The following is a 27,585-nucleotide window of genomic DNA, read 5'->3' on the forward strand; positions in this document are numbered from 1 at the left end:
GGGCATCTTCCGCACCTTCGGATTGTCAATAATTGGGCTGACCACAAGATCCGAGTCTGTGTAGATAAGCTCTTTCATCTGGGACTCCAGTTCCTGTTGTGTCAGCTGGCCACCTGCAATCTGGAATGAGAAAAAAATGAGGCCGTGTTTCAATGAATAATAGTAAACACTACATGTTTTTTAAATGTCTGGTGGTACCAGGGATATAGCTCAGCACAGGAGTACTTGCCTTGCATATATGCAGCCCCGGCTTCAATTCCCTACACTGCAAAAAGAAAGAAGAAAAAGTAAAAAAGAAAAGGTAAAATAATGCCTGGGATTGCTTGAGAGAAGACAGATATAATTAAGGAAATTCTAATGAAACAAAAACAGACTGTTTTCAGGGGAAAAGTGAGTGGAAGGGAGTAAGTAGTGGGGAGAGCACTTAGTCGAGAATCATCACAAAAACCTGGGTAAAGAGCATGACGCCCCAGCCAAGGCAGGCACAGAAGAAAAAGCAGCTTTAACAGAACAAAGAGTTCCACCCAAAAAATGCTTTGGCACTGCAAAGCATTTTTTTAAAAGAAGGAATTAAAAAGGAGACAGTAGCAAGCTGTGTTGATAGTATATAAAAAGTGGAGACCTCACTCACTGCCAGTGATTATGTAAAATTATGCATCTGTTTTGGTAAATGGTTTTAAAGTTCTTTAAACCTGGAGTAATTGTTTGATCCAGCAATTCCACCCCTGCATAGGTAAAAGGAAACTAAGACTAAGTCCCACCCAAACACAGAAACATTCACAGTCACATTATTCTTTACCTTTTAAATTTGAAATAATTTTTATTGAATCACCATGAGATATGTAGTTACAAAGTTCTTAATGATTGGGTTTCAATAATAAAATGTCTTGGAGAATATCATGCTAAGTGAAATGAGTCAGAAAGAGAGGAAGAGACATAGAAGCACTGCACACATTTGTGGAATATAAAATAACACAATATGAGACTGACACCCAAGGACAGTAGACACAAAAACCAGGAATATTGCCCCATAGCAGTTTCCCTCCTGCCACCACCCCGTCCCCCACCCCTGCCTGCTGCCTCTATAGCACTCTATAGCAGGCACTTGCTCGTGCTCTCTGTCTCTCTCTGTCTCTCTCTCTCTATTCCTCCCCTGCCCCGTTCACTTGCTCTCTCTCTCTCCCTCTCTTTCTCTCTCTCTGCATTATGGTTTACAATACAGGTACTGACAAGTTATTGTGTATATCGCTCTACCTACTTTCAGCACTCAAAAAACATAGGCAGAACTCTCCATGACATTGAAGGTAAAGGCATTTTCAAAGATGAAACACCACTAACCAAGAAAGTTGAAGATAAACAAATGGGATTACATTGAACTAAGAAGTTTCTGCACCTCAAAAGAAAGGGTTACAAAAATCCAAAACAGCCCAAAGAATGAGAAAAATTGTTTACCCAATACCTACCTGCCATGGAGTCAATATCAAAGATATATAAGGCACTGATAGAACTTTACAAGAAAAAAAACATCCAACCCCATCAAAAAATGAAGGAAGAAATAACAAAAACTACCTCAAAAAATAAATACAAATGGCCAAAAGGCACATTTAAAAATGCCCCACATCACTAAACATCAGGAAGATGCAAATCAAAAGAGCAATGAGATAGCATCTCACACCGCAGAGACTGGCACACATCAAAAAGAACAAGAACAACTAGTGCTGGCATGGATGTGGGAAGAAAGGAACTCTCACTCATTGTTGGTGAGAATGTCGATATCCAGACTTTTTGGAAAACAATATGGACATTCCTCAAAAAACTAGAAATTGAGCTTCCATATGACCCAGCAGTTAACACTTCTGGAAATATATCCTAGTGGCCCAAAAATACACAGCAGAAACATCATCTGCACTTCTTTGTTCATTGCAACACTATTCACAATCCAAATGTCCTTTGACCAATGTATAGGAAAATGTATATATATTGTTCTCTGTACAAAAGAATACTACTTTGTAATAAAAAAGAATAGTAATAAAAATGCTACCATTTGGATAAATACTAAAACATTATGCTAAGTAGGGAAAAAAATCAATAGCAATGGCCCAGGGAGATAACTCAGAGGGCTTTGCAGGCTAGAGACCCAGGTTCAATTCCCAACTGTGTGGTCCCAAGTACAGCCATGGAAAAGCCCCAAACACCTACATAGAAACTTTCCAAGGGGCTGGAGAGATAGTATTGTGGGCAGGGTGCGTTCCTTGAATGAGCCAACTCAAGTTCCAACACCAGCATCCTGTTTGGTCTCCAAGCACTGACAGGAGTAACTCCTGAGTGCAGAGCCGGGAGTAACCCCTGAGTATCACCAGGTGTGATTCCCATCACCACCCATGGGGAGAAAAGAGAAGGGCAGAGGGGGAGGGGAGGACAGGGGAGGGGAGGGGAGGAGAGGATTGCCCCTGAGCATTGGGTATGACCCAAAAAGAGAAAAAACAAGTCTACAAAAGATCACATATTGTAACCGAGACTTAAGCCTGAAAGCTTTGTAACTTTCCACGTGGTGATTCAATAAAAAATAAAAAATAAAAATAAATAAAAAATTAAAACGATCACATATTATATTATTTCATCACACAAAATGCCCAGAATAAGTAAATTTAGACAGCAGTTGCCAAAGGCAAGAGAGGAGAGAAGTTGGACAAAAACAGAATACTAATGACCAATGCTGACTTTGTAAGATGAGTATCTTAATACTGAATACAAGCAATGGCTGCACACCTCTGAGAATGTCCTAGAAGCCCTTCAACTGTACACTTCAAATAAGTGAATAACATGGCCTGTTCAATACATCTCAATGAAGCTGTGATGCACACAAGGAAGATGACTTACTGATAAAGTTTGGATTAAAAACTGTTCAGAGATCAACTTTTATTATCCTTCTAAGCCTAAAACAAAACAAAATAAAACCCTTCCATTCCGCCTGTGCTCACCTTGGTCGGAGAAGCCCCCTGGGGGGAATTCTGAGTCAGGTCCCCACCAGGACTGATGGGCACTGAAGTGCTAGTTCTGGGGGTAGGACGAGAGCTGAAAGAAAAGTACCAGGTACCATCACTTAGACAATGGAAACTACCCGGGGGGAAACACACCTCTCACAAAAAACGGTACAATATGACAATTCCACATGATCTCATTCCATCAACAAAATTCACACTCTACTTTGTGTTTCTGTGACTCCCTTAGTTTTCAAATGGTTTTGAAGCAATTATCTGGCTCATTCATTATTTAAATTACAGACAGCTTCAATCCTACATATAGAATTATCTGTTTAAAGCATAAATCATCATCATCCTTTATAATTATCCACTACTATGTGCAACAGCAACATAGACTGGTACATTGCAAAGGGTGGGAAATATTTACCATTTTTTCTCAGAAAATGTTTGAAATGAAGGACGGTGTTGGAAGTTCTTTAAGGCAAGTAATAAGTCCTAATCTGCATCTACGTGTTTTTCAAACCTCGGTCCCTTCCCCCAGTCTTTGGCCTCTGTTGGTGTTGTGACGGTGACAAGGGTCAAGCATACACACACGTGGCTGTGGTGCTCACACTCAGTCTTTGGCTGCCCCTATCGGCTCTTCGACGGGGCACGCTGCGGAGAGCTGATGATCGCACCCTCCTGTGGTGGGGCGGGGGGCCAGAGCAGTGGAGCCCTGGGGACTGTGCTCAAGACCCCGTGGGCAGCCCAGGGCATCACTCCTACAGCTTCACGCTTACATGGCAGATGTTTTGGCCATTGGGCCACTCCGAGGCCCAATATGCTTCTATTTTCTTTTTCTTTTTTTTTAAATTTATCTATTTTTTAATTAGTGAATCACCATGAGGGTACAGTTACAAATTTACACATTTTCGTGCTTGTGTTTCCGTCATACAATGTTCGAGAACCCATCCCTCCACCAGTGCCCATTCTCCACCACCAATGAACCCAGTATCCCTCCCACCCTCCAATCCCATCCCACTCCCCACACCCTGCCTCTGTGGCAGGGCATTCCCTTTTGTTCACTCTCTCCTTTTGAGTGTTGTGGTTTGCAATAGGGGTATTGTGTGGCCATCGTGTTCAATCTATAGTCTACTTTCAGCACACATCTCCCATCCTGAGTGGGTTCTCCAACCACATTTTACTTGGTGTTCCCTTCTCTATCTGAGCTGCCTTTTCCCCCAGCATGTGAGGCCGGCTTCCAAGCCATGGAGTCAACCTCCTGGTACTTATTTCTACTATCCTTGGGTGTTAGCCTCCTAGTCTGTTAAGTCCAAAAAGAAAATAGATGAGCACAGACATAGAAAGATTGCGCTCATCTATTTTCTTTTTTGACTGAAGCATCGTCACGATTCACAACCATGTTGTGGATTCCTGGTGAGGACCTGACTCAGAATTCCCCCACGGGCTTCTCCTACCGAGGTGAGCACTGTTTCTCCACACACACCACTGGAGCATCTGCATCCCACCACCACCGTCCAGCGGTCCTTTCTTGGCATCTGTTTCTGCTGAGTCCCAATGCCCCCCCCCATACTTGTGACTGGCATCATCGGGCTCCTTAGACATCCGCTGATGCCTGGACTCACGCCTAACGTGGAAGCCTCTTTTGCATTTTAAGCAATTATCCCAATCAGACCCTTTGGGCCTTTAAAAAAAAATTCCTTTAAATTCTCATATATTTTAATTGTCACCTCCCTTACTGGATCAGTTTACTCATTTACTAAACAAGTCCTATCCTAGCTCACAAAAGGTGCTGGAGTGTAAAAACTAAGAGCCTGGGGGCCAGGGAAATCACTGAAAGGGCTAGAGCACCTGCTTTGCTCAGGGCTCATTCACCAACACCAAATGGTTCCCCCCAGCATCACCAGGTACGGCCCCCAAAATGAAAAATTATTATTGATCTATTTTTGATTTGGGGGCATTTGAGAGGGGGGGAATCAAACCTAGTGGCACTCGGGGACTACCCAGGGCTCTAGGTTCCAGGGAGCATGATAAATCTATCATGTAAAGCATGTGCTCCAGCGCTTTAAGCTATCTGCCCAGCCCTTAAATATTTTTAATCTGGGCCAGTGATACAGAACGGGGTCAGGTACCTGCCTTGCATGAGGCCAACCTCAGTTCAGCACCACACAGGCCGCTAGCACTGGCAGGTGCAATCCTGGAGGCTGCCCATCACCGCCAAGAGGAATCCGACGGTCTCTGCCCTAGCAGCGCCACCCACCCCAGGCTCCTGCCACCAGCCCAGTTGGCCACGGGCCTTAGATGACCCAAAATCATCAGAAGGAGCCTCCAGGCCTCTGAGTACCGTTTAGGACACATCCCCCCCTCCTAAAAAATAAACTGAATTTAAAATGTCTAAGATGCATATGGCTAAATTTAATATTATTTTTATTAAAAATATGGATTTAAAAAATATCAAGAAAATTTAGCTCCCTACGTCAATTAAAAAAAAAGCTTTCTAAAACAAAAACAACCAATAGAATATAGCAATATGTACATACTACAGAATTGAAGGAAGGTGGGTTGGGTCACACTCAGATCTTACTCCAGCTTCTGTGCTCAGGGCTCGTGCCTGGTGGTGCTCTGGGAACAGTATGTGGTGCCTGGGATTGAATGGAGGGTCGGCTGCATGCCAGGCAAGTGCCCAAACCCCTGTACTATTCTTCCAGCCCAACGTAGAATTTTTAAATGCTGGTCTAGTCATTTTGGAATATTATTTTAATTTATTTACTCTTTCAATAAATACAAATGTGGTTTGAGCTTCACATATACACAGCAGTTTTAAAAAACATTATCTGGGACTTTATAGTTTCATTCTTTCACCATAATAACATAATAACATATTGGCCTATTTTTTTTCCTGTCATTTCGGGTCACACCCAGTGATGCTCAGGGATTACTCCTGGCTCTGCACTCAGGAATTACTCCTGGTGGTGCTAGGGGGGGCCATGTGGGATGCCGAGGATCGAACCCAGGTCAGCCGCATGCAAGGCAAATGCCCTACCCACTGTACTATTATTCCAGCCCACACAGTGGCCTTTTTAGGCATTTTCCCCGTGTCTTTAGTAAATTGCTGCAGCAAGTACATTCCGCAGGAGCGCAGAGGACTGGCGTTCCAAAAGGATATCTGTGTGACAGCTCAACTCCCCATGGGATTTCCTTACTTGCTGTATTTCCAACTTCTAATGAAAAAGAAACAAAGGGAAAATGGGGGGGGGGGGGAAATGAAGAATAAGAAGCAGCAAAAGAAACAATCTGGAGCCAGGGATGTGGGTGAGTAGCAGAGCACGGGCTCGAATGACTGAGGCCCTGGGTTTTAACCCGAGCACCACAAAACCAAGAAACAGACAAGGCCAGATACGTTCTCATCTCCGAGTTCGCATCCTAATATGGAAGCAGATGACTTCCGGCTTTCAAACCCAATTCTCTCTGCAGTGAAAACACAGGATGAAGAGGTTCCCTCTGTGGTTGCTGTGGTGGCACATGGGGTTAGGGTTAGGAATGCACACCCTCGGCAGTAGTGCTCAAGAGTCTTGCCCGTGGCCGTGGCGGGTGGGAAGTCACTCGCTTTTGTTGCTGTGCAACCAAGGGCCACCAGTGGCAGTGCCAGGGGGACGGAGCTCAGAGTCAGGCCTATCTGCTCCTCTCGGAGCACCCTCCCTGCTGCAACTCCTGTAGTCAGGACAGGGGAGACGGGCGCTGGGCTCTGTGCTCTTTTATTCTGTTGTTGCCGTGATGCCCAGAGGCCGCACCCGTGCTCGCATCCTGGCTGTGGTGCTCAGCAGGCTGCGGTGCTCACTGAGGTGTGTGCTTCTTTAGTGGCAGGGCCTGCCCATGTGCTCACCCCAGGCCACACTCTACCTGCGTCACACGTGCTCCGGCTGCAGTGCCCATCTCGGGGATGTTCACGCACATGCTCAGCAAGGGGTCACACGTCCTGGCCTTGGTACTCATGCGTCCTTTTAGTTCCAGTACTCACCAAGGGTCACGCCTTACTATGGTGTTCACAGCTACAATGCAGCCATAAATCACCCGAGCGCCAGGAATCAGAGACAGCAAGATAGGCCAGGCTCAAACAGCAGGTCTGCCCGGATCACACTCGGCACAGGTGGACGCCAGGAACTTGAATTCGTGACCACTGCTTGCGGGAGCAGTGTTCTCATACCCTGCACAATTCTTCTGGGGCCTCGAGGATTTTTTAAAACCCAGAACAAAAGGCCTTCTGCACTGTCCAGCACTCAGTGGTCACTTTAGGCGTGAAAATGGACTCACTCTGCTAGCCTTTAGCTCTGTGATGCTGATTTGCTGCCAAGACAACAGTGACTTCAAAAACGCCAGAGAGATGGTACAGTGGGTAAGGCACTTGTTTTGCCAGCAGCCAACCCAGCTTCAATCCCCGGCATCCCATATGCCTTTCCCAAGCCCCACTAGGAGTGATTCTCTGAGCACAGAGTCAGGAGTGAGTCCTGATACCACTGGGTGTGGCCCAAAAACCAAAACAACAAGAACAACAATAAAATGCAAACACAGAACTTTCATCTCCTTGAAGCCCTGAAATTTCATCTTTTACCCACCTGAGGAGAAACATGGACTCATTCAGCGGACCCCCAAGAGTATTCTTAGGCCGTAACTCTGATGGATTTTCTGCATAAGAGAGTAAAGCATTGCCCATCAGCAGTAGACAGTGTCAGCAGTGGGGGTACGGCAGGCAGAGAGTGCACTCAACACTGCTCAGAGCAGCCTCCCGGCACCCAAATACGCTCCTACGGGCACTCACCTAGTCGGAAGGAGTGGCTCAGCCGCTGAGTGCTCTTCCCTTTGGCTTGTCCATTATGAGAACTTTTCAAAACCTCCTTGGAATCTTGGGGCCCAGGACACTCCATCACCTTATCACTGTTCGACAAGAGAAAGCCCACATAATTCAAATTACTCTAGAGCTCTTCATGACTATCTTTGTACAGCAAGAAATCGGAAGAGAGAACTAAATTGCACAAGGCACTTGGCAAAACCACAGAATTAGACAATCAATGGCTTTCAGTGAGGAGCTAAAATGAGCACTTAGTATATACAAGCCCTGATGCTGAGAAGTCCATCACCCTTATCCCTTAAAAAAAATGAAATAAAATAAATGGCAGGTCCAGAGAGAGAGTACACTTACTTTGTATGCAGCTAACCCAAGTTCGTTCCCCAAAACCATATATGGTCCTCTGAACCCTGCCAGGAGTGGTCCCCGAGCACAGAACCAGGAGGAAGCCCTAGGAACTGCCGTGTGTGCCCTGCCCTCTCCCTCTCCCCCCGCCTTGACCCCCCTCTCATCTTGCCCAGGCCTCACGCTATCTTATAGCCAAACCACAAGAGCAGCCGCTGCTGGTCAAGGCCCAAACCCTAAGGGAAAGGGCTCCACTTCTCTGCTGAGCACAGTGGCCAGTCCCATCACTCTGTTCTCTTTCTCCCTCTCGCCCTGTCCCCCACTTCCCCTAAGCCCCAGAGGCACCTAGCAAGACTGAAACTAGAGTACACCATGATGAAGTGGGGTATATTGTGTGAACACAAGGTTGGTTCAATACATGAAAACTCACTCATGGAGGAGGAGTCCACAGTGAGAACAGAAAGAAGAAAAATCTCATGAGCTTAGCTGATACACAAGGCCATGTATCAAAATTCACTATTCACGAGACAAAAAAAAAAAAAGCCTCCAGCTTCTCATTCTTTCTAGCTGAACAAGTTCATCCTCAGCTTAGAAACCAGGCAAGGATGCTCGCTCCCATTGCTCCTGGTTCAGAAACAGAACAGAAAGGCTTAGAGGTGTCAGAGGAAGAAGACATCTATGGCAATATAAGCCACCGACAGACCAGAGCCCGCTTTCCTCTTGTTCCCACGGGCCCTGCTGTCCCCATGTGATCCCCGTGTGGTCCCCATTTCATAGTCTGAGGGCCTCCATGAAAATTCAGAGCCCACACATTGAAGCTGCCAAGATTAAAACTCCGGGGGTCACAGAGACACAGAGAGCTCAACAGAGGTGGCACACAAAACTTGCATGCTCTTTGGTGACACTGACTCAAGAAATCCGCTTGACATGGCCACTCCTCACTTGGGACTCACTTGGCAATGATTGGAAGCCACTCCTGGGCTCTTGGAACTCACTAAAGACCCTCCCTGACAACAGGAACCCCATTTCAACACGTTCTTTCCACTCACTTCATGAGGCAGAAGCATGGCAGGTCACATGCCAATGTGGAGATTTCTTCCTTTTCTCTTTTTTTCCCCCCTTTTTTGTGATTTTTGGGACGATACCCAGATATTCTGAGGGCACATCCTGTGTACAGTGCTCAGGGGATTACTCTTGGCCGTGCTCAGAGAACCCATTTGTGGTGCTGGGAGTGGAGCCCATGTTGACCATGTGCAAGGCAAGTGCCCTACTCACTGTACTAACTCCTGCCCCGAGGTTTGTCTTTATAAGTAACACACATCAGTTTGGGTCACATTTTATTATTTGGTCACATTTATTCCAAAGCAAGTCACATAAACATACTGGGAAGAGAAACGAGACATCAGAGAGACAGCTCAAAGGACTGGAGCACATTCTTCACATGCGGGAGGCCCAGGCTCCATCTGCAAAGGCCCCTGGTGTCCCGAGCAACGCTGGGAGCAACCCTGAAGCAATGAGTAGGGAGTAGCTTCCAAGCACCAAGGCTGTGGTCCAAGACATAAAAGTGCAGAGACAAGATTCTACATGTTTTCAAGTGAGAAGTCTGTTATCCTGGGCAGAACGGGACCAATAACTAAACTTAATCACTGGCTGGGTAGGAGCAATAGGGGAAACGAGCAAAATCGGAACACAACAATGCATGACAAGGGCCATGGAAGTGGCTCCTTGGAAACACAAAGTGCCCAATATGTGAGAGCCCTGAATTTGATACAGGCACCAAAAATAAATAAATAAATAAATAAATGCATGACAGTATGACTAAACTCTTTAAGAATCTGCTGTGGGGGGCAGAGCAATATTACAGCAGGTAAGGTGTTTGCCTTGCACGCGGCCAACAGGGGGTTTGATCTCCAGTGTCCCACATGGTCCCCTGAGCACCACCAAGAGTAATTCCTGAGTGTAGAGTCAGGAGTAATCTCTGAGCATCACTGGGTGTGACCCCCAAAGCCAAACCCACCCCCCTAAAGAAGATCATTTTGAGGGGCCAGGGCAATAATACAGAGAGCTTGCCTTGTACATGGCCAACCCTGGTTTGATCCCCTACACCCGTAATTCCCCCAAGCCCTCCTAGGAGTGATCTCAACGCACTGCCATGTATGGCCCAAAACTAAGAATAAAAGAATATTTTAGACAAATGTGATATTTCTCCTTTGATAAAAACACGGGCATCATGCTGCATTCTGAGACGAGTTAGGTGGGGATGGATGTTTGAGAGCCCGACCTCACAGACAAGGGGAAGTCGGGATTACCTGACAACGGAATCCGAGGAGCTGCAGCCCTGAGCTTTTCTCGTAAAGGCATCCTTCCAGAAGGAATGCTTCAGGAGGCCCGTCCAAGTTAATCTTCATACAACATAAATGTGAAAGTGACATCTTAACATGATGCACTACAGAGAATTCCCAGGGCAGGTCCCAAATATATATGTATATATATCTCGGATTTTATAACTTAGAAACATCTCCATATAAATGCATCTCTGGGATTGTTTTATACTTGACTCTTTCATTTCAGCTAGACAATTAACCTCTCAGATAGCAACATCAAAACCCATAAGTCAGAAGCCTTAAACGGTACTGAGTGAAAAAATATATCTGAAAACTAAGTATTACAAATCTCAGAGTTCACATTACATGGAGATTAATGAAAACATTTTGGGTTCTCAAAGAACTCTATGAAAGGCATGTATACAGAATCTAAAATTGAAAGTAAATGTACTGAGAATATCAATTTATAAACCATAATGCTCTAGACCCAGAGGGGTACTACACCATTCTAGGAACCTACAGCTTTTATACATTTCAGTTTTGGAACTTCACTATTAAAATTTCATTCAGAGGCTGGAGTACAGCGTGTAGAGTGCTTGCCTTGCACAGAGCAGACCCAAGTTCAATCCCCAGCACCTCAGTCAGTCCCCAAAGACACCAGGAGTAATTTGTATGTAGAGAGACAGGCATAACCTCTAAACATCGCTGGGTATAGCCCAAAAGCAAGACAAAAAATAAAATTTCATTCAGGCAAGCCAGAATGATAGGACTGAGGGTGAAGTGCTTGGCTTGGACAGAATCAACCAAGGTTTAATACCTGGAATCTTACATAGTCCCCCTAAGCCGTACCAGGAATAATCCCTGAACTCAGAGCCCGAAGAAAGCCCTGGGCACCAAAAATCAAAACAACAAAAATACAAAAGAACAAAATCCAAAAGAATAAAATCCAAAAGAACAAAACAAAATAAAATTACATTCAGAAAGGCCAAGAAATGTCTCAAGGTGCTCATTCTTGGCCTGCGGGAGCTTCAGGTTCAATCCTGGCACCACAAGATGCCCCAACACACTGGGAGTGACCCCTGAGCACCAAGCCAGGAGTAGACCCTGAGTACTGTAAGGTGTGGATCAAAATCAAAGCAAAGAAAAAAGTATCATTCGGAAATAAGCAAGAATATCAACTTCGTGTCAACAGACTGTCACAATTCTATTGAGGAGTCAAAAATGCTATCAAGCCAGTTGACCAACATTAAAATGACTTCAGGGGGGTCTACGATCCAGACTCATTTTCAAGGCATTATATTTGGGGGCCGGAGAGATACAACAGCCGGTTAGGCACTTGCCTTGCAATCTGCTGATGTGGGTTTGATCTCCGGCCCCATATATGGACCACCAAGCCCCGCCAGGAGTCATCCCTAAGTACAGAGCCAGGAATGATCCCTGAGCACTGCCAAATAGGGTCCAAAATCCACACAGAAAGGAAAATGTGCATTCAGGTATCATTGGATTGAAATAGAGAATATACTGCTGTCGTGCTCTCCATCTGTCCGGCTACCCTCCAGCCCAGAGGACACACTTATTTGGAAGGGGTGGTTCCCAAGCAGTGCTCAAGCCAACCAAGCCAGCAGCAGTTCAACGCCAGGGTCTGAGGATGTGATTCTCAGGCCTTGTGGTGCCAGGATTACCCTGGCTACTCTGGTAGCACTTGGAAGCCTCCAGAGCCACTGCCAGGGCTGGGGCTGCACCTGGCCATGCTGCAGGGACTCTGTGGTGCTGACACTTGAACCTATATGCACCCTAACTGCTTGTCCTGTCTACCAAGAACACACCCTTATGTAAACTCAGGTGCCCTTTAAAAAAAAAATACGGTTGAACAATTCTTTTTATATGGGAGCAGTGATTTTTTAGAAGCACATAAAAGGAAAAAAAAAGTATTTCAGTAGTCATTCATAGTCACATGCTATCGAGGAGTTAGGTAGATATTGCAGGGATTAAAGTCTTCCATGCATCTGACCCTGCACTGAATATGGCCCCGAGCACCACCAGGAATGAACTCTGAGCACAGAGCCAGGAGTAAGCCCTGCTCACTGCCAGGTGCAGCCCCACGCCACCACCAAAATAATAATAATAGTGATTATTATTATTGTTATTATATACATTATTGCACGGCAGAGCCTGGCAAGCTACCCGTGGCGTATCGGATATGCCAAAAACAGTAACAACAAGTCTCACAATGGAGACGTTACTGGTGCCCACTCGAGCAAATCAATAGCAAACGGGATGACAGTGATACAGTGATATGCACATATAAATCACATATATATATTTAATCCATACTTACCTTTTCTGAGGATCTTTTTGAAGTAAACCATCAAGCAAATTAATAAAATCTGAAGACGCTTTAGGGAGAGAAGAATCTATAGACAAATTCCCAAAAAGAAAAAAGGAAGAAAAAGTGGTAAGTAGATGAACATATATATTCTCCAGCAATGCTTAAAATAATATTACACTAAGTATATAAATTAACTGCATTTATAATAAGAAATCCTACCTTTTGGAATGGGTGGCAAAGGATTGTCATAATAAATCTTTTCAAGTAAATCAGAAATACTTTCTGAGAAGAATGGTGGTTTTCCTGGAATCACATCAAAACTTGCAAAATTAAAAATCAGCTTGCTATCACCATCAATTCAAAACAAGTCTCAACTATAGAGAGTTCAGGATTACGCAACTTTAGAAAACATAAGTAATGACAGTAATGATTTCTGGATGCCTATTACATACCAGGAATGCTAGCTACTTATTTTTTTGGGGGGGTCACACCTGACAATACACAAGGGTTACTCCTGGCTCTGCACTCAGGAATTACCCCTGGCAGTGCTCAGGGGACTCTATGGGATGCTGGGAATCGAACCCGGGTCGGCCGCATGCAAGGCAAATGCCCTACACACTGTGCTATCAGTACAGCCCCTAGCTACTTATTTTTTATACTTCTTTAATTCAAGAATCTTCATCCTTACAAATATGCAACTCCACGTATGCACCACTACCATGATTCAAGAGCTGCAAGGATTACTGGACACAACTGGGTAATTCCCGGTCACAGAGACCTTTCTGCTCCTAGGGCCAAGGGCACAGCACACTGTCCAGCCAGGCTTCACATGAGGAGGCTCTTGTTCAATTCCTGCTACCCCAGTACTGCCAGAAGTGACCCCTGAGCACAGAGCCACGAGCAAACCCCTAAACACTGCCAGGTATGTTCCAAAACCAAAAATAGTAACAATAATAATAATATCTTCAGCAGAAGATAAAACAATTTTTAATAGACACATTGCAGTATTACAGATGATGATTTTTATACCAAAACTTCTCAAGAATCAACATATACTATCACTAGATAATGTACCAGATATACTTATATAAGACTAACATAAAGCATAATTATTTATAATTATGTATAAAATTTAGAAATAAACGGTTGTTCTTAGAGCAAAAAAAAAAAAAAAAGGATTTGCAAACTATAGGATTTGAAGTTTGTGTATGTGTCCAGTTATGACTTCAGCCTGATCCAGAAAACAGTCACCTGAGAACATTTCATAAAGGAGACAGCCCAAAGACCAGAGGTCGCTGGTGGTGGAGAAGTCGGCGCCCCGCAGCACCTCTGGTGCAGTATAGATAAGGGGCCCTGAAACAAAGCACAAAGAGCAGCCGTCAGGACAGACCCGGTGGGGAAAGACCCAATGCCGAGAGTGACAGAAGGGAACCTGAGCAGAAACAGGACATACAGAGTTCGGTTTAAAATTTAAAAGAAAAAAAATCTTTTCTATTTTCAAGGTTCCATTTTAGAGGATAAGAATATAAACAGGGTTATTGGATGATTCTTCTGTTTCGGCTACTAGCACTCACTTTTTGCTGGGCACTGAGTTAAACGCATGGTATGAATGATCCCATCTAATGATGCTCCTACCTTATGAAGGGAGCAAAAGAATCATCCTCAGTTACAGGCAAGGGGAACTAAGTCACACAGAGTGTGGCTTCCCAAACAGCACAGCTGTAAGTGGAGAAGCAACTCAAGTGAGGGCAAAGTTCAAAACCTCCTATTTTACTGAGATTGGCTACTCTACTTGACCTTTTTATGTGGAAAATATTCAGAAGACAACGTATTACTTAACAACAAATTAAAATTAAAATGCCAATTTGGCACATGAAAAAAAATATATATATAAACAAGGGCCCAAAGACAGGACATCATTTATGGCATATGCCTAGCAAGTGCCTGACCCTGGGTTCGAGTCCCAGCACCACATCTTCCCCTGAGCACTCTGGATGAAGCCCTGTATGCCCCCCAGTAGTGCTGGGGTGGCCTTGGTCTCCTGGGTGCCGTCTCCTGGGTCCAGGCTGCATCACACCATCAGGCCCCTGAACTGAACCAATGGCCTCATTGGCCAAGATTCACAGCTGGAGCTCTGAACCTCCTGAGTACCATCTGGGAGACCCAAAATATAAACACACACACACACACACACACAAATAGATTTTTTTTAAGTATAGCACATTTAAAATATGTCCTTTTTATTTTTTTTTATTTTTTTTTTTTTTTGCTTTTTGGGTCACGCCTGGCGATGCACAGGGGTTACTCCTGGCTCTGCACTCAGGAATTACCCCTGGCCGTGCTCAGGGGACCATATGGGATGCTGGGATTTGAACCCGGGTCGGCCGCATGCAAGGCAAACGCCCTACCCGCTGTGCTATCTCTCCAGCCCCAAATATGTCCTTTTTAAATAAGATTTCAAACAGTCAGGGCCAGAGAAATAGTAAAGTGGGCACGGCACTTGCCTTGCACATGGCTGACTCAGGTTAGTTCCCTGAACCCTGCCAGGAGTGATCCCTGAGCGCAGAGACAGGAGTAAGGCCTACTTTTTTACCAGGTGTGGTTAAAAAAATTAAAATATTGTATCAGGCCAAAGAAATAGCACAGCGGGTAGAGCATCTGTCTTACATATACAGTCAACTTGGGTACAATCCCCAGAAACCCATATGTTCCCCATGCCAGGAAAAATTCCTGAATGCCAGGAATAACCCCTGAGCACCGCCAGATGTGCCCCCCATCCTGCAAAAAAAATAATTAATTAATTGAAATATTGTATCAGTGGGAGAGATGGTGCAATGGGCTGGAGCAGAGCTCTGCATGTGAGAGCCCTGGGTTCAATCCCCTGCAGGTCTTCCAGCACAATCTGGAGCAATCTTAACGCACTAATCCAGGAGTGGTCCCCAAGCACCTCCAGGTATAGTTCAAAACTGGGGAGGGGGTGGACAGGGAGGAATCTGCGTAGTAAATTTAATAATAGCCATATAAATGTTATAAAATTACTAGGGCCAAAAAGGTAAAGTGTTTACTGCATATGTGGCTTACCCCAGTTCAATCCCTGGCACCATATATGGTCCCCCCAAGCACAGCCAGGAGTGATCCATGAACACAAAGTCAGGAATAAACCCGAGTGTAGCCAGTTTTATTGGCTGTATCACTCCTCCTACCTCCCCCCCAAAAAATAGAACAAAATCTTCCAGAAGACCTATTATTGAAGGATTCAATCCAGTAAAAACCTGCCATCTGAGGAGTGGTTTTCCGCATATGAAGGAGTTCAGGAGGTAAGAGCAGCAGGGAAGGTGTAGAGACCAACAACACGTATCATGCAAGTAATTGTGACCAGGTGGAGAACATGAGAGGGGAGAACTTGGCTAGTCTAAGTCCTCTGAGAACTGGACGCCGAGGCAGAATTAATGATGCCAGGATGCTTTCACAGGAAACCCTCTGAGGCCGACAACACTAAGTAGGTCAGACCGTAATGCACATTGGGCCCTGAGAGGCAAGGGAGGAGCAAAGGCTGGAGAAGAAACCACCTGTGCTGTCATGCAGGGTCACACGGATCCCAAACCCAGTGTCTCCCAAGAATGGGCCTGCTCGGACCCTGCCTCTCCTGCCAGGGGCTGCCCACAAGAAGAGCAGAGAAGTATCTTTCATCCACCAGGAGCCAGGGGTCCTAATCAGCTCTGCTCCCTGAAGCTGAAGAATGCTGAGGCGTGTTCTCCTGGCTGCCTCAAGAACAGTGAGGCCTATGCTAGGGGAAACGGAAGCTGGGATAGAGAAGGGACCATTAAGTAAATGATGCTTAGAGAGCTTGCCCAGGATGGGAGATGCTTGCTGAAGGTAGACTATAGACGAAACATGATGGCCACTTACTATGCACTGAAACTATAACACCCAAGAGAAATGGAATGATGTGCCTGCCACAGAGGCAGGGGTGGGGGGATAGGGTGGGATGGCGGGAACATTGGTGGTGGAGAATGGGCACTGGGCACTGGTGGGGGAATGGGTACTCAATTATTGTACAACTGAAACGTAATCACAAAAGTTTGTAAGTCTGTGAAAAAAAACAAAACAGTGAGGCTATTGGGAACCAGATCTGGACACTCACCACCTGCAGGATGGGGGTGCTAAACCCAAAATTCTCTTCATGGAGCAACCCAGCTTTCTAGGCTCTCCAGACCAATCAACAATGCAGGGCCAGAACTGAGCCCAGAGCTAGAGACACAGCTCTCTGTCAGAGTACAGGCCTTGAGTATGTGAGGCCCTGGATTTAATCCTATGCACCACAAATCAAACACAGAACTGAGGCCAGGTCAATATAACCCCATTTCTCCTTCTTAAAAGAGGTTACTTCATTCATCAGTTTAACTTTCCGGTGCCTGGAGTTTAAGACTCAGAATGTAGTCCTGTCCCCTAACTTCCCATAAGAGAAAATGTAGGCTCCTAGAAGCTACGTAACACCACTCATGATCTGCACTGTTTTTGGGGGGAAGGTGGGATTAGAATTCAGACATAACTACAAGACTTTGCAATGTCACCTTTACGCAGCACAACCAGTGTTCTTTCCTCTATTTCTTCATCTGTATGTCACTCGGCGCCAATGCTAACAGATGTCTTTATGACTGTTTTCCACTCAAAACAGCCAAGCATCAGTCTATCATACACCAAGCCAGGCAGCTCAGATAGAAAAGGGAACACCAAGTAAAGGATGTTGGGAGGACCCATTCGGGTTGAAAGACGCATGCTGAAAGTAGACTATAGACCGAACACGATGGCCACTCAATACCTCTATTACAAACTACAACACCCAAAGGGAGAGAGAACAAAAGGGAATGCCCTGCCGCAGAGGCAGGGTGGGGTGGTGGGGGATGGGGTGGGGTGGTGGGAGGGATATTGGGAACACTGATGGAGGAGAATGGGCACCGGTGGAGGGATGGGTAAATGATCACTGTATGACTGAAATGCAAACACGAAAGTTCATAAGTTTGTAACTACTCTACCTCACAGTGATTCACTAATAAAAGTTTTTTTTTAAAGACATGGTGTATACAAGTGTCTTTTTCATTATCCACGGACCTCAATGCACACTGGGCCCTGAGGGATGAGAGAGAAGACAAAGACAGTTCTCATGAACTGCAAAGAAAGAGAAGTAGTCTTCCTTCTTGCTTTCAGTTTCCTGCTACAAGGATATGAAGATAAGGAGATTGTCACGTATGTGGTCAGGGTTGATGGGCACAAGGACATCCTCCAGCCTGGGCAGAGGGCCAACCCTCACCTCAGCTCAAGCTCAGAAATAACAGCATCACTTCCAGAAACCGACCTGTTTCTCTACACACAGCCCACTTCTTGCTAAATAGGAGTGCTTCCATTGTGCATTCGTGAAACATAACACCTTTCTTGATTTCTGTCATTGAATCACAAACACTAGGTCAGACCTTAATGCTCTCCTGAGGCAGTGCCTAACAGTCCCTTACACAGAATGCCAGTCATCCAAGGGAATGACAATTTTAAAGAGTTCTTCCTGAGCATGAAATCTGACCTCATGCAAGGCTGGTCCTGAATCTTCCATCTCCTTCGGTCATATTGATGAGTCTGGGGTTAGCTTCCTATGCTCCATCCCTTTCCCTCAGCTTTCTCATCCTAGGCCTCCTGACTACCCAGCATAACAATACCACCCTCTTGAGGGGCCTTTCCTTCATGGCTAAGTGTGTGGCCCAAGATCGCTAAACCACCCTCACAACTTGAGGAGAGACTTTTACCACTTCCTTCAAAAGTCCTAGTATAAGAAATAGCACTTCCTACTCTCCCCAGGAGTAGACATCTAACACCCCAATCCCCAAGTCACTGTCAAAACCACCTCCAAAAAAAAAAATGTGTCCCTAATAGCTGCAGATGATTAGCTACTCAACAACATCAAATAAACACCCTCTCAAGCCACAAGTAAGAACTGAACACAGCTCTACCCAGCAGGAAGTGAGACAAAACTCCCTCCTTACATTTCAATGAGCAATCCAAGGGCACGATACAGGCTTTGCAAGAGGATCCAGGCCTTACACAATATTTGATCCCCATGAAAAATTCAGACCATGGACAAAGTCATCCTGTTCCCAATCACATGACTTCCAAGACATTATTTGACTGGCAAAACAAAAGGTCCACATTCTATTCTAAACACATGACTTAAGCAGCTAAAATTAAAATTTTTAAGCTTGCTACCTACCTTTCGCTCTACTTTTCATGTTTTTCTTCAGTGCATTTTCTCCGCTGTCACCTGCTCCTTCATCCGCTGCCACCAAAGCAAAGAACTCTTCCAAATTTTCGCCTTCCACTTTTGCCAAGCAAAAATTGCTGAACTTCAATGTGCCAGGTCCTTCCAAGAGTATCTACAGAGATTTTTTTAAATGTGTTCAGAAACAAATTCAATTTAATTTACAAGTCCATCCGTACCTTTTAGAATCATACTAGAGAACTTGGGGCATGAATCGGTTTACTTTATCGTAATGCTTATTTTAACAAAGGAAGCTAAAGAAAGATAAATCCAATTAACATTTTACTAATAATGGGATCAAGCGTTAAATTTTACATGTTCAGAACTCAGGATGAACACCAAACTCTTCAGACTACTATAGAGATAAACTGAAATTACACCTCAGAGGGCCTTTAACACAAGCTGACAGGTCCTCAAGCTGCCAAAGACAATTCGTGACTAGAAGTTAACCGCTAATTATAAAAACAAGGCTAGGAATCATGGCTAATATATTTTTTTCCTCCAGAGTCAGTAGGACAATTTCTGGGGCCAAGGTGATTGTCTCGAAAGCAGAGCACAAGCCTAGCACATGTTATTCCGTTCCTGGCACTGCCTGCCCCCTATTCCAGACCTGCTTGGAGTAGCCCCCCAAAAGTATTTCTGGAGTTGGGCTGGAAAAATTATACAAACATTCAGGCATTGCCTAGTATGCGACTATAGCCACAGCCCAGGCTTGACTCCTGATACCCCATATGAGCCCCAGGCAGACGGGCAGGAGTAACCCCTGAGTCTTAGACCCATGCAGGACCCAAAACTATAACAATAATTTTTTTTCTGGGCAATCGCAAATGATAAAGTACACTTTCATTTGTTTCTTGATTTGGTTTGGGGCCCATGCCCAGTGGTATGAGCCTCAGCACTGAATCCTTACTCTGTGCCCAGGAAGGACCCTATGTGGAGCCAAGGACCAAACCACAGGAGGCAGGGGCCAGAGAGATAGTACAGCGGGTAAGGTGTACTACCCGCCTCACATGCGACCCACCCAGGGTTGATCTCTGGCAGTCTATATGATCCCTGAGCACTACCAGGAGTGGTTCCTGAGTGCAGGGCCAAGAGTAAGCCCTGAGCAACACCCAGTGTGGCCCAAAAACAAAAACAACAACAAAAAACAATAGGCAGCAAATAAGGCAGGTGTCTTACCCCTGTGCTATAGCTCCCTACCCCATTCCCTTTCCTCTTTTTTCAATTCACTGGCTTACAGAATACGGGATTTCATCAATCCACATGTTTACTGCTCACACATCCACAACCAAAGTTCCAGGGTCTCCCATAAGGGATTTTTTATTTTTTAGGCCACTTTAAATTTATCCTAAATTTCTAGTCGCAAATACTAAGGATGTTCATTAGTCTATGAAAGTGACTTTTAAATGTTTCTGAGGACCCAAATCTCTGGAAAGCTTGTTTGTTTGTTTGTTTGATTGATTGATTGATTGATTGATTGATTGTTTTTTGCTTTTTTATTGGGTCACACCCAGCAATGCACAGGGGTTACTCCTGGCTCTGCATTCAGGAATCACTCCTGGTGGTGCTCAGGGGACCATATGGGATGCTGGAAATCGAACCTGGGTTGGCCCCGTGCAAGGCAAATGCCCTACCCGCTGTGCCATCTCTCCAGCCCCGCTTGTTTGTTTTTTTAAATTCATTTTTCCCCATGCCCAGTTTCTAATTTAAGAGGTCTGGTGTGGGATCCAAGAATCTGCATTTCAGGAGCTGGAGAGATCCTGTAGGCGTTAAGGTGCTTGCGGTACATGAAATAACTCTGGTTTGAACCTTGGCACTGCATATGGTCCCCCGAGAACCTCCAGGAGTAACTAACCCCTGAGCCCAAAGCCAGGGGTGAGCCCTGAGCATAGCCAGGTGTGGCCCATAATCCCTCCCCCTCAATAAATGAACCTGCATTTCCAACAAATCCCCAGTAGTGCTGACTGCTTTGGGGAACACACTGTGAGGACCACCAGCAGGGGGCCACTAGCAGAGACTTTGGCTGATGCAGCCGAAGGTCTTGTAGATTCCTGACTACACAGCTCGGCAATCACCAATAATACCTTAATGACGGCGTAGAGCTTTTTCAACAGAACATTATAGAAACGACCCTCCTACCAACCTCTGCCAATCCCAATAAAGTCTACATTAAAAAAACAACATGAAATTCCAAGATTATGAGAAGTTGGTACTAGACCTCATAAACCCAACAAGGGAAGGCACTGGGCAGTTCTGGGCCAGGTCCTGACCAGTCAGTTTTTGTTCAGACGTAAGCTAAGAATAGTTCTTATATTTTCTAAATGCTTGGAAAAATCAAAATATAATTTGAACCAGCTATTAAAACTATATAAAATTCAAATTGCACTTTCCAAGAATAAAGCTTCATTGAAACAAGCCACGCAAATGTTTTTCAAAGATCGTCTATAGCTGCTTTCAGGGATAACCACAGTGAAGTGGTTGTAAAATTAAAGCAAGTCTACAAATATTTCAAACAAAAACTTCATTATGTTGAGTTTTTATGATGTTTATAAGCTCAGTTACCTTCTCAGAGAGATGGCCTACAATAACATTCAACAATGAAATGGCCATCTTTTATGTAGCTTTGTGTAGATATTAACAAAGAAAAAGCAGTAGCTGGGGTTGGACGGTTGCACAGTGGGTAGGGCGTTTGCCTTGTTTGCCTTGTCCATGGCCGTCCAGGGTTCTATTCCCAGCATCCCATATGGTCCCCCAAGCACCACCAGGAGTAATTCCTGAGTGCATAAGATGCCAGAAGTAACCCCTGTGCATCACCAGGTATGACGCAAAAAGCAGAAAGAAAGAAAGAAGGAAAGAAAGAAAGAAAGAAAGAAAGAAAGAAAGAAAGAAAGAAAGAAAGAAAGAAAGAAAGAAAGAAAGAAAGAAAGAAAGAAAGAAAGAAAGAAAGAAAGAAAGAAAGAAAGAAAGAAAGACAACGCCTAAGAGTATGTACTTATAAAGATAATAATATATGCACTGATTGTGCACATGCTGCCTACCAAAAAGAGTCTCAGAAACTTACCTAAATGTAATATGTACCTGCACAATCACCCTGAAAACATCTATCTCTATGAAACACACAAGAAAAGTGAGGCACGCAAAGAGAGGGAGAAGGGGGGTCTTATCCAGAGTCACACAGCTTCTCAAGATCAACATGGATGGGACTCAGGAACTCGGCTGGTTTCATGCCTCTACTCCATGAAAGCACCAATATGGACAATTTGTTTCACACACACACAAAGGAAGAAGAAGAAAATGTCCAAATCATAATCATAATCTTAAGAATCACATTTACACAATGAAGGATGCCATTATCAAATTGGGATAATGATTTGTCACTGTGCACTATCATTTAAGGGCTGACTCTTACATGGAGCTCATCATTCACAAAGCACCTCTGTACCAGCAGTAATTACAGAACTGGAAAGCAAGATTCACATTTGGTAAGTACTTCCATTGGCTGCTAACAGGTATTTTAGCTGCCTCTTATTATATGAAAGTTAACTTAGGATGTTAAGTGTTCTGTATCGAAATTATAACTAAAAATTAGAAAAACACTTGAGAAAGCATTATAAATGGAGACATGGATGGTTAAAAAATTTAAACTTTCCTGAATTACCTTCCCAGGAGAAATGTCACAAAAGAGAATGCCTAGTTGATGAAGATGGTATAATCCAGTAATCAAATCAATCCCAAATTCTCTCACAACATCTTCTGGAAGATTTTCGTCTTGCGCAATAACCATTTCTAAGGAACCACCTGCAAGGGAAATAAAAATCACCTGTTTTAATTGACCAACATTGCCTTTAAAGAGTTGGTGCCGGATAATACCCTCGTGTGGTCCCCCACAACAATAAAGACACATTCTCTAATATTTTTTAAAATAGTACAACCAAAGAGGAAGGAATTTGACACTTTGCAAAACAAATTAAGTCAGAAGGAGAATGGCACATACAGAATGATTTCACCAATGTGTGCAATATAATTGTATAAGAAAACAAAGCAGATGAGCAAAAGAAACCAGATTCAAGTAAGCCTGTGGACTTGAACAACAAAGCAGGTTACAGAGGAACCTGTAAGGTGGAGGAAAGGCGGGAGCAAGGGTCAAAGTACCTAACGGTTTTTCCAATGTTTTGTCCCTGGGAGTTCAGTGGAGAGCTCAGTGGAGAGCATGTCGTATATTCAGGAAGCCTGAGTTCCTACCACCATGCACTGCTGCACGTGGCCCCCAGACAAACAAATAAAGTCACTGTCACTGTCACTGTCATCCCGTTGTTCATCGAATTGCTCAGAGTGGGCACCAGTAACGTCTCCATTGTGAGACTTCTTGTTACTGTTTTTGGCATATCGAATACGCCACGGGTAGCTTGCCAGGCTCTGCCGTGTGGACGGGATACTCTCGGTAGCTTGTGGGGTTCTCCCGAGAGGAATGGAGGAATCAAACCCGGGTCAGCCACGTGCAAGGCCCTACCCACTGTGCTATCGCTCCAGAACATAACAAAGTAATAATAATAATTGTAAAATCAAGGGGGAAAATACCCAATACCCGTGGGGCTTTCCCAAGCAGTGCTGAGGGAACACAGAAACCATTCTCAGCAATTCTTTGCTGACCAGGTAGTGGTTTAATGTGAGGCCCCAGCATACAGCCCTGCAGTGTGGAGGACCATCAAGGCTACCCTCCAATGACTGGGGCCTCCAGCACTACACTGAATGATGCTCAGCAGGTCACCTGGTGCCACCTGGGATCACACCCAGGAGAGGCACATGCTAGAGTGTGACCTCATGCCTATACTATTTGGGTTTTTTTTTTTTGCATTTTGGGTCACACCAGGTGATGCTCAGGGGTTACTCCTGGCTCTGCACTCAGGAATTACTCCTGGAGGTGCTCAGGGGACCATACAGGATGCTGGGAATCAAGCCCGGGTGAGCCTCATGCAAGGCAAACGCCCTACCCGCTGTGCTATTGCTCCAGCCCCCTATATTATCTTTTGAGCCCTAAAAAAAAAAATTTCACAACTCTCACATTGTCACAGAAGTGTAAGAAGCTGGGGTCACACTGGTGGAAGGAAGCGACACTGGCGGTGGAATTGGTGTTAGAACATTGTATGCCTGAAAACTTTCCTATGAATAACTTTGTAAATCATGGTGCCTTAGAAATAAATAAAAAAGGAAAAAAATAAAAAGAAGATTCTAGGGTCTAACGGAGACCCTAGAATTCTTTTAAATTGTATAAACAATTTTTAACAATTGTTTAATCGCTTAAAAAATAAAAGGGCCTGAGCGATAGTACCGCAGGTAGGGCACTTGCCTTGCATGTGGCCAACCTGGGTTGGATTCCCAGCATTCCATATGGTCCCCCCAGCACCTCCAGGAGTAATTTCTGAGTGCAGAGCCAGCAGTAACCCCTGAGTATTGCCAGTGTGGCTCCACAAAAGAAAGATTACAGGAACCAAGTTCCACGAATACAAAATCTCAGTTATTATCTGGAAGTTCCATCAGAATCACATTGAAGAGGTATTTTACAGGTTTCTTATTTTGTTGGGTGAGTTGAGTGAGGAATCAGTCCAAACATATGTATGAATTAGAGTTAAGGTTTGGGGTCAAGAAACAACATTTGGAGCAACAAGTAATGCAGGGAAGATTTCCTGATCGCTGCTGGCACTGTGTGAGCATCTTAATGATTCAAGACAGTAAACATAAGTCATTCCAAATACCCTCTTTCGTGGGGCCAGAGAGACAGAACAGGAATTATGGAGGCATCTTTACATGCAGTCAACCAGATAAAAATCCTTAGCATCATATATGGTCCCCTGAACACTACCGGCATAGATCAAGGAGAAAGTCGTAAATACCACCAGGTGTGGTACGAAAAAACAAAAATAATCTCTTATGATTCCATTTTATAAACCGGTAGTACAAGCAGGAAAAAACACAAAGCTAGAAACAAAATTCTTAATGTTCCTTTATTATTACTTAGTATAAAACAGAAGTACATTAAGGTTAGTGTCCTTGCTAATTTTTTTTTTGCATTTTTCCCTGTTAAAGAAATCTTAAGATACTAAAATTATAAGCTCAGTAAGAGCTATATATTTTAGTTATCTTCTCCCTGTATAGAATCCTACAGAATTCTATAATATACTGTCTCTAATTACTACAACATGGTGGTATTTGTTGGGTTCCTTTTGTACTTCACCACACTGCTTCCTTGTTTCAAAGGAGAGTATCATGTTCATGAAAATAAAAAGATGAGGCTGGGGAGATGACCAAAAAGGCTAGAGCAAATACTTGGCATGGGGGAACCTAGCTTTGATCCTCAGTACCACCAGTCCTCACCCAGTGGTCCCCAAGCACCCACCACTTCAAGAGTTGCCCTGAGAACCAACGGGTGTGGTCCAAAAACAAAAGGGAAAAAAGAATACCACATTAGCTAAACTGCTTGGCTGATCTAATAGGCTCGGTTTTTGGTTTCTGTCGATTGGGGAACTGACAAAGATGTCTCAGCAACCACCTATAGGGGCAGTGCTGGCAGTGCTTGTTACATGCTCTTACCTGTGCAGAGTTCCACGACCAGCCAGAGGTGGTTGCTGGTTTCGTACCACTCGTGGAAAGTGACAATGTTCTTGTGCTTTATTTCATGCGTGAGGCGGACCTATAAACATACAGCATACACACTTTAAAACAAAAGCAGGTCTCATGGTGCTGGCACCGATTAAGTACACAATGGCAAAGAGCGGGATTTATTTGGTGGAATTCTACATAAACCTTAAGACTGAGGGTTATGAAGATGGATCACAGGGAAAGTGCTAATCTAATGCACCTTTTTTAAAACCACGTGCAATGCAATTGTACATATTTGTGTAAAGCAAAAAAAAAAAGTCATAGGAAAATAACCAGAAGCTTAAAATACCTTGTGCCTTGTGTTAGCTATTGGCTTAACTATCAGTGGTTTCCATTTTACTTTTTCTCTTTTCCTATTTTCTATACTAAGTACACACTGATTTTATAATCGAGAAAAAAATAAGAATTTGGGGGTCGGAGTGATAGCGCAGTGAGTAGGGCGTTTGCCCCCACATCCCATATGGTTCACCCATGCACTGCCAAGAGTAATTCCTGAATGCAGAGCCAGGAGTAATCCCTAAGCATTGTCGGATGTGACCCCACATACACAAAAAAAGAAGGAAGGAAGGAAAGAAAGAAAGAAAGAAAGAAAGAAAGAAAGAAAGAAAGAAAGAAAGAAAGAAAGAAAGAAAGAGAGAGAGAGAGAGAGAGAGAGAGAGAGAGAGGGAGGGAGGGAGGGAGGGAGGGAGGGAGGAAGGGAGGAAGGGAGGAAGGGAGGAAGGGAAGAAGGAAAGAAGGCAGAATAATTTTAAAGAATAAAACTCTAAAAAGTAAAAATAAACTAAATGCTCAGTTACAAATAAATCTTATATCAACTAACAACTATTAAGCCAATAATAAAATGTTTCATTTCATAACATGAAAACAGGGCAGTGCTATTTCCTGCCAAGAGAATCTTAAAAGAATAAACATTATAACAAAAACACTGGTCTTAAAATGCACACTCCCATTAACTCGTAAAATGACTTAGCAACAAAATCAAGAGTTCATTCAAAAGTTAGTAACAAAGATGCAGGGGTCAAAGAGACAGCACAGCAGGCGAGGTGCTTGCCTTGCATGCAGCCGACCAAAGATCAATCCACAGCACTGCATAAGAGGTTCCCTAGGCACTGCCAGAGTTAGCCTATGAATACAGTCAGGAGGAAGCACTGAGTAGCACCAGGTGGATCCAAAAACAACAACTAATAATAATAATAATAAACTCCTATGAGTTAAAAAAACATTAATTTGAATTTCTTTCTCCATTTAAGGAAGAGAGAAACTACTACCGTAAGAAATGTATTATAAGGGGCTGGAGATACAGCACATCAATCTCTCCATTTAAGGAAGAGAGAAGCTATTACCTTAAGAAATGTGTTGTTGGGGTCTGGAGAGATAGTACAGGGAGTAATCCCCCTGAACAGGTTCAATCCCCCAGAACACTAAATATGGCATCAGCAGGAGTGTTCCCTGAGCCAGGAACAAGCCCTGGGCATCACCAGATATGCCACAGTCCCCCTCCTTTCCCCAAAATAGTGTGATCAGCCTGCCACCCAGAGTTGTTGACAATTACCATCATAGAAAGGAAAAACCTTAAAAATGTGTGATTAGGAACCTTAGAAAAACACAGAAGGCTAAACACTTGCCTAGCATGCAACTGCTTCAGCAGAAGCACATCTGACCCACTGAGCACCACTAGAGGTCACTCCTGAGCACAAACTCAGAATCAGGACACTCCTGAACACCACTGGGCGTGGCCCAAAGCCCCAAGGCCAAACCAACCAAAAAAAAAAACCACCTAACTGAAAAGCAGGGGGACG

At 44.3% G+C, this 27,585-nt stretch overlaps 1 protein-coding gene across 1 annotated transcript in view; it reads right to left on the reverse strand.

Moving 5' to 3' along the window:
* Positions 1-27,585, reverse strand: part of ULK4 (unc-51 like kinase 4) — a 575,532-nt gene that overhangs the window by 534,976 nt on the left and 12,971 nt on the right. Inside the window, exons 3-13 of the mRNA XM_004614546.2 lie at positions 25,718-25,817; positions 22,788-22,927; positions 19,082-19,244; positions 14,077-14,178; positions 13,045-13,128; positions 12,835-12,910; positions 10,482-10,574; positions 7,801-7,916; positions 7,598-7,667; positions 2,982-3,075; positions 16-120 (exon numbers count right to left, since the gene is read on the reverse strand). Of these exons, the coding sequence (XP_004614603.2) occupies positions 16-120; positions 2,982-3,075; positions 7,598-7,667; positions 7,801-7,916; positions 10,482-10,574; positions 12,835-12,910; positions 13,045-13,128; positions 14,077-14,178; positions 19,082-19,244; positions 22,788-22,927; positions 25,718-25,817 (1,143 nt within the window). The remainder of the gene's footprint in view (positions 1-15; positions 121-2,981; positions 3,076-7,597; positions 7,668-7,800; positions 7,917-10,481; positions 10,575-12,834; positions 12,911-13,044; positions 13,129-14,076; positions 14,179-19,081; positions 19,245-22,787; positions 22,928-25,717; positions 25,818-27,585) is intronic.

This window comes from Sorex araneus, chromosome 4, assembly GCF_027595985.1.
Source record: "Sorex araneus isolate mSorAra2 chromosome 4, mSorAra2.pri, whole genome shotgun sequence".
NCBI lineage: Eukaryota > Metazoa > Chordata > Mammalia > Eulipotyphla > Soricidae > Sorex > Sorex araneus.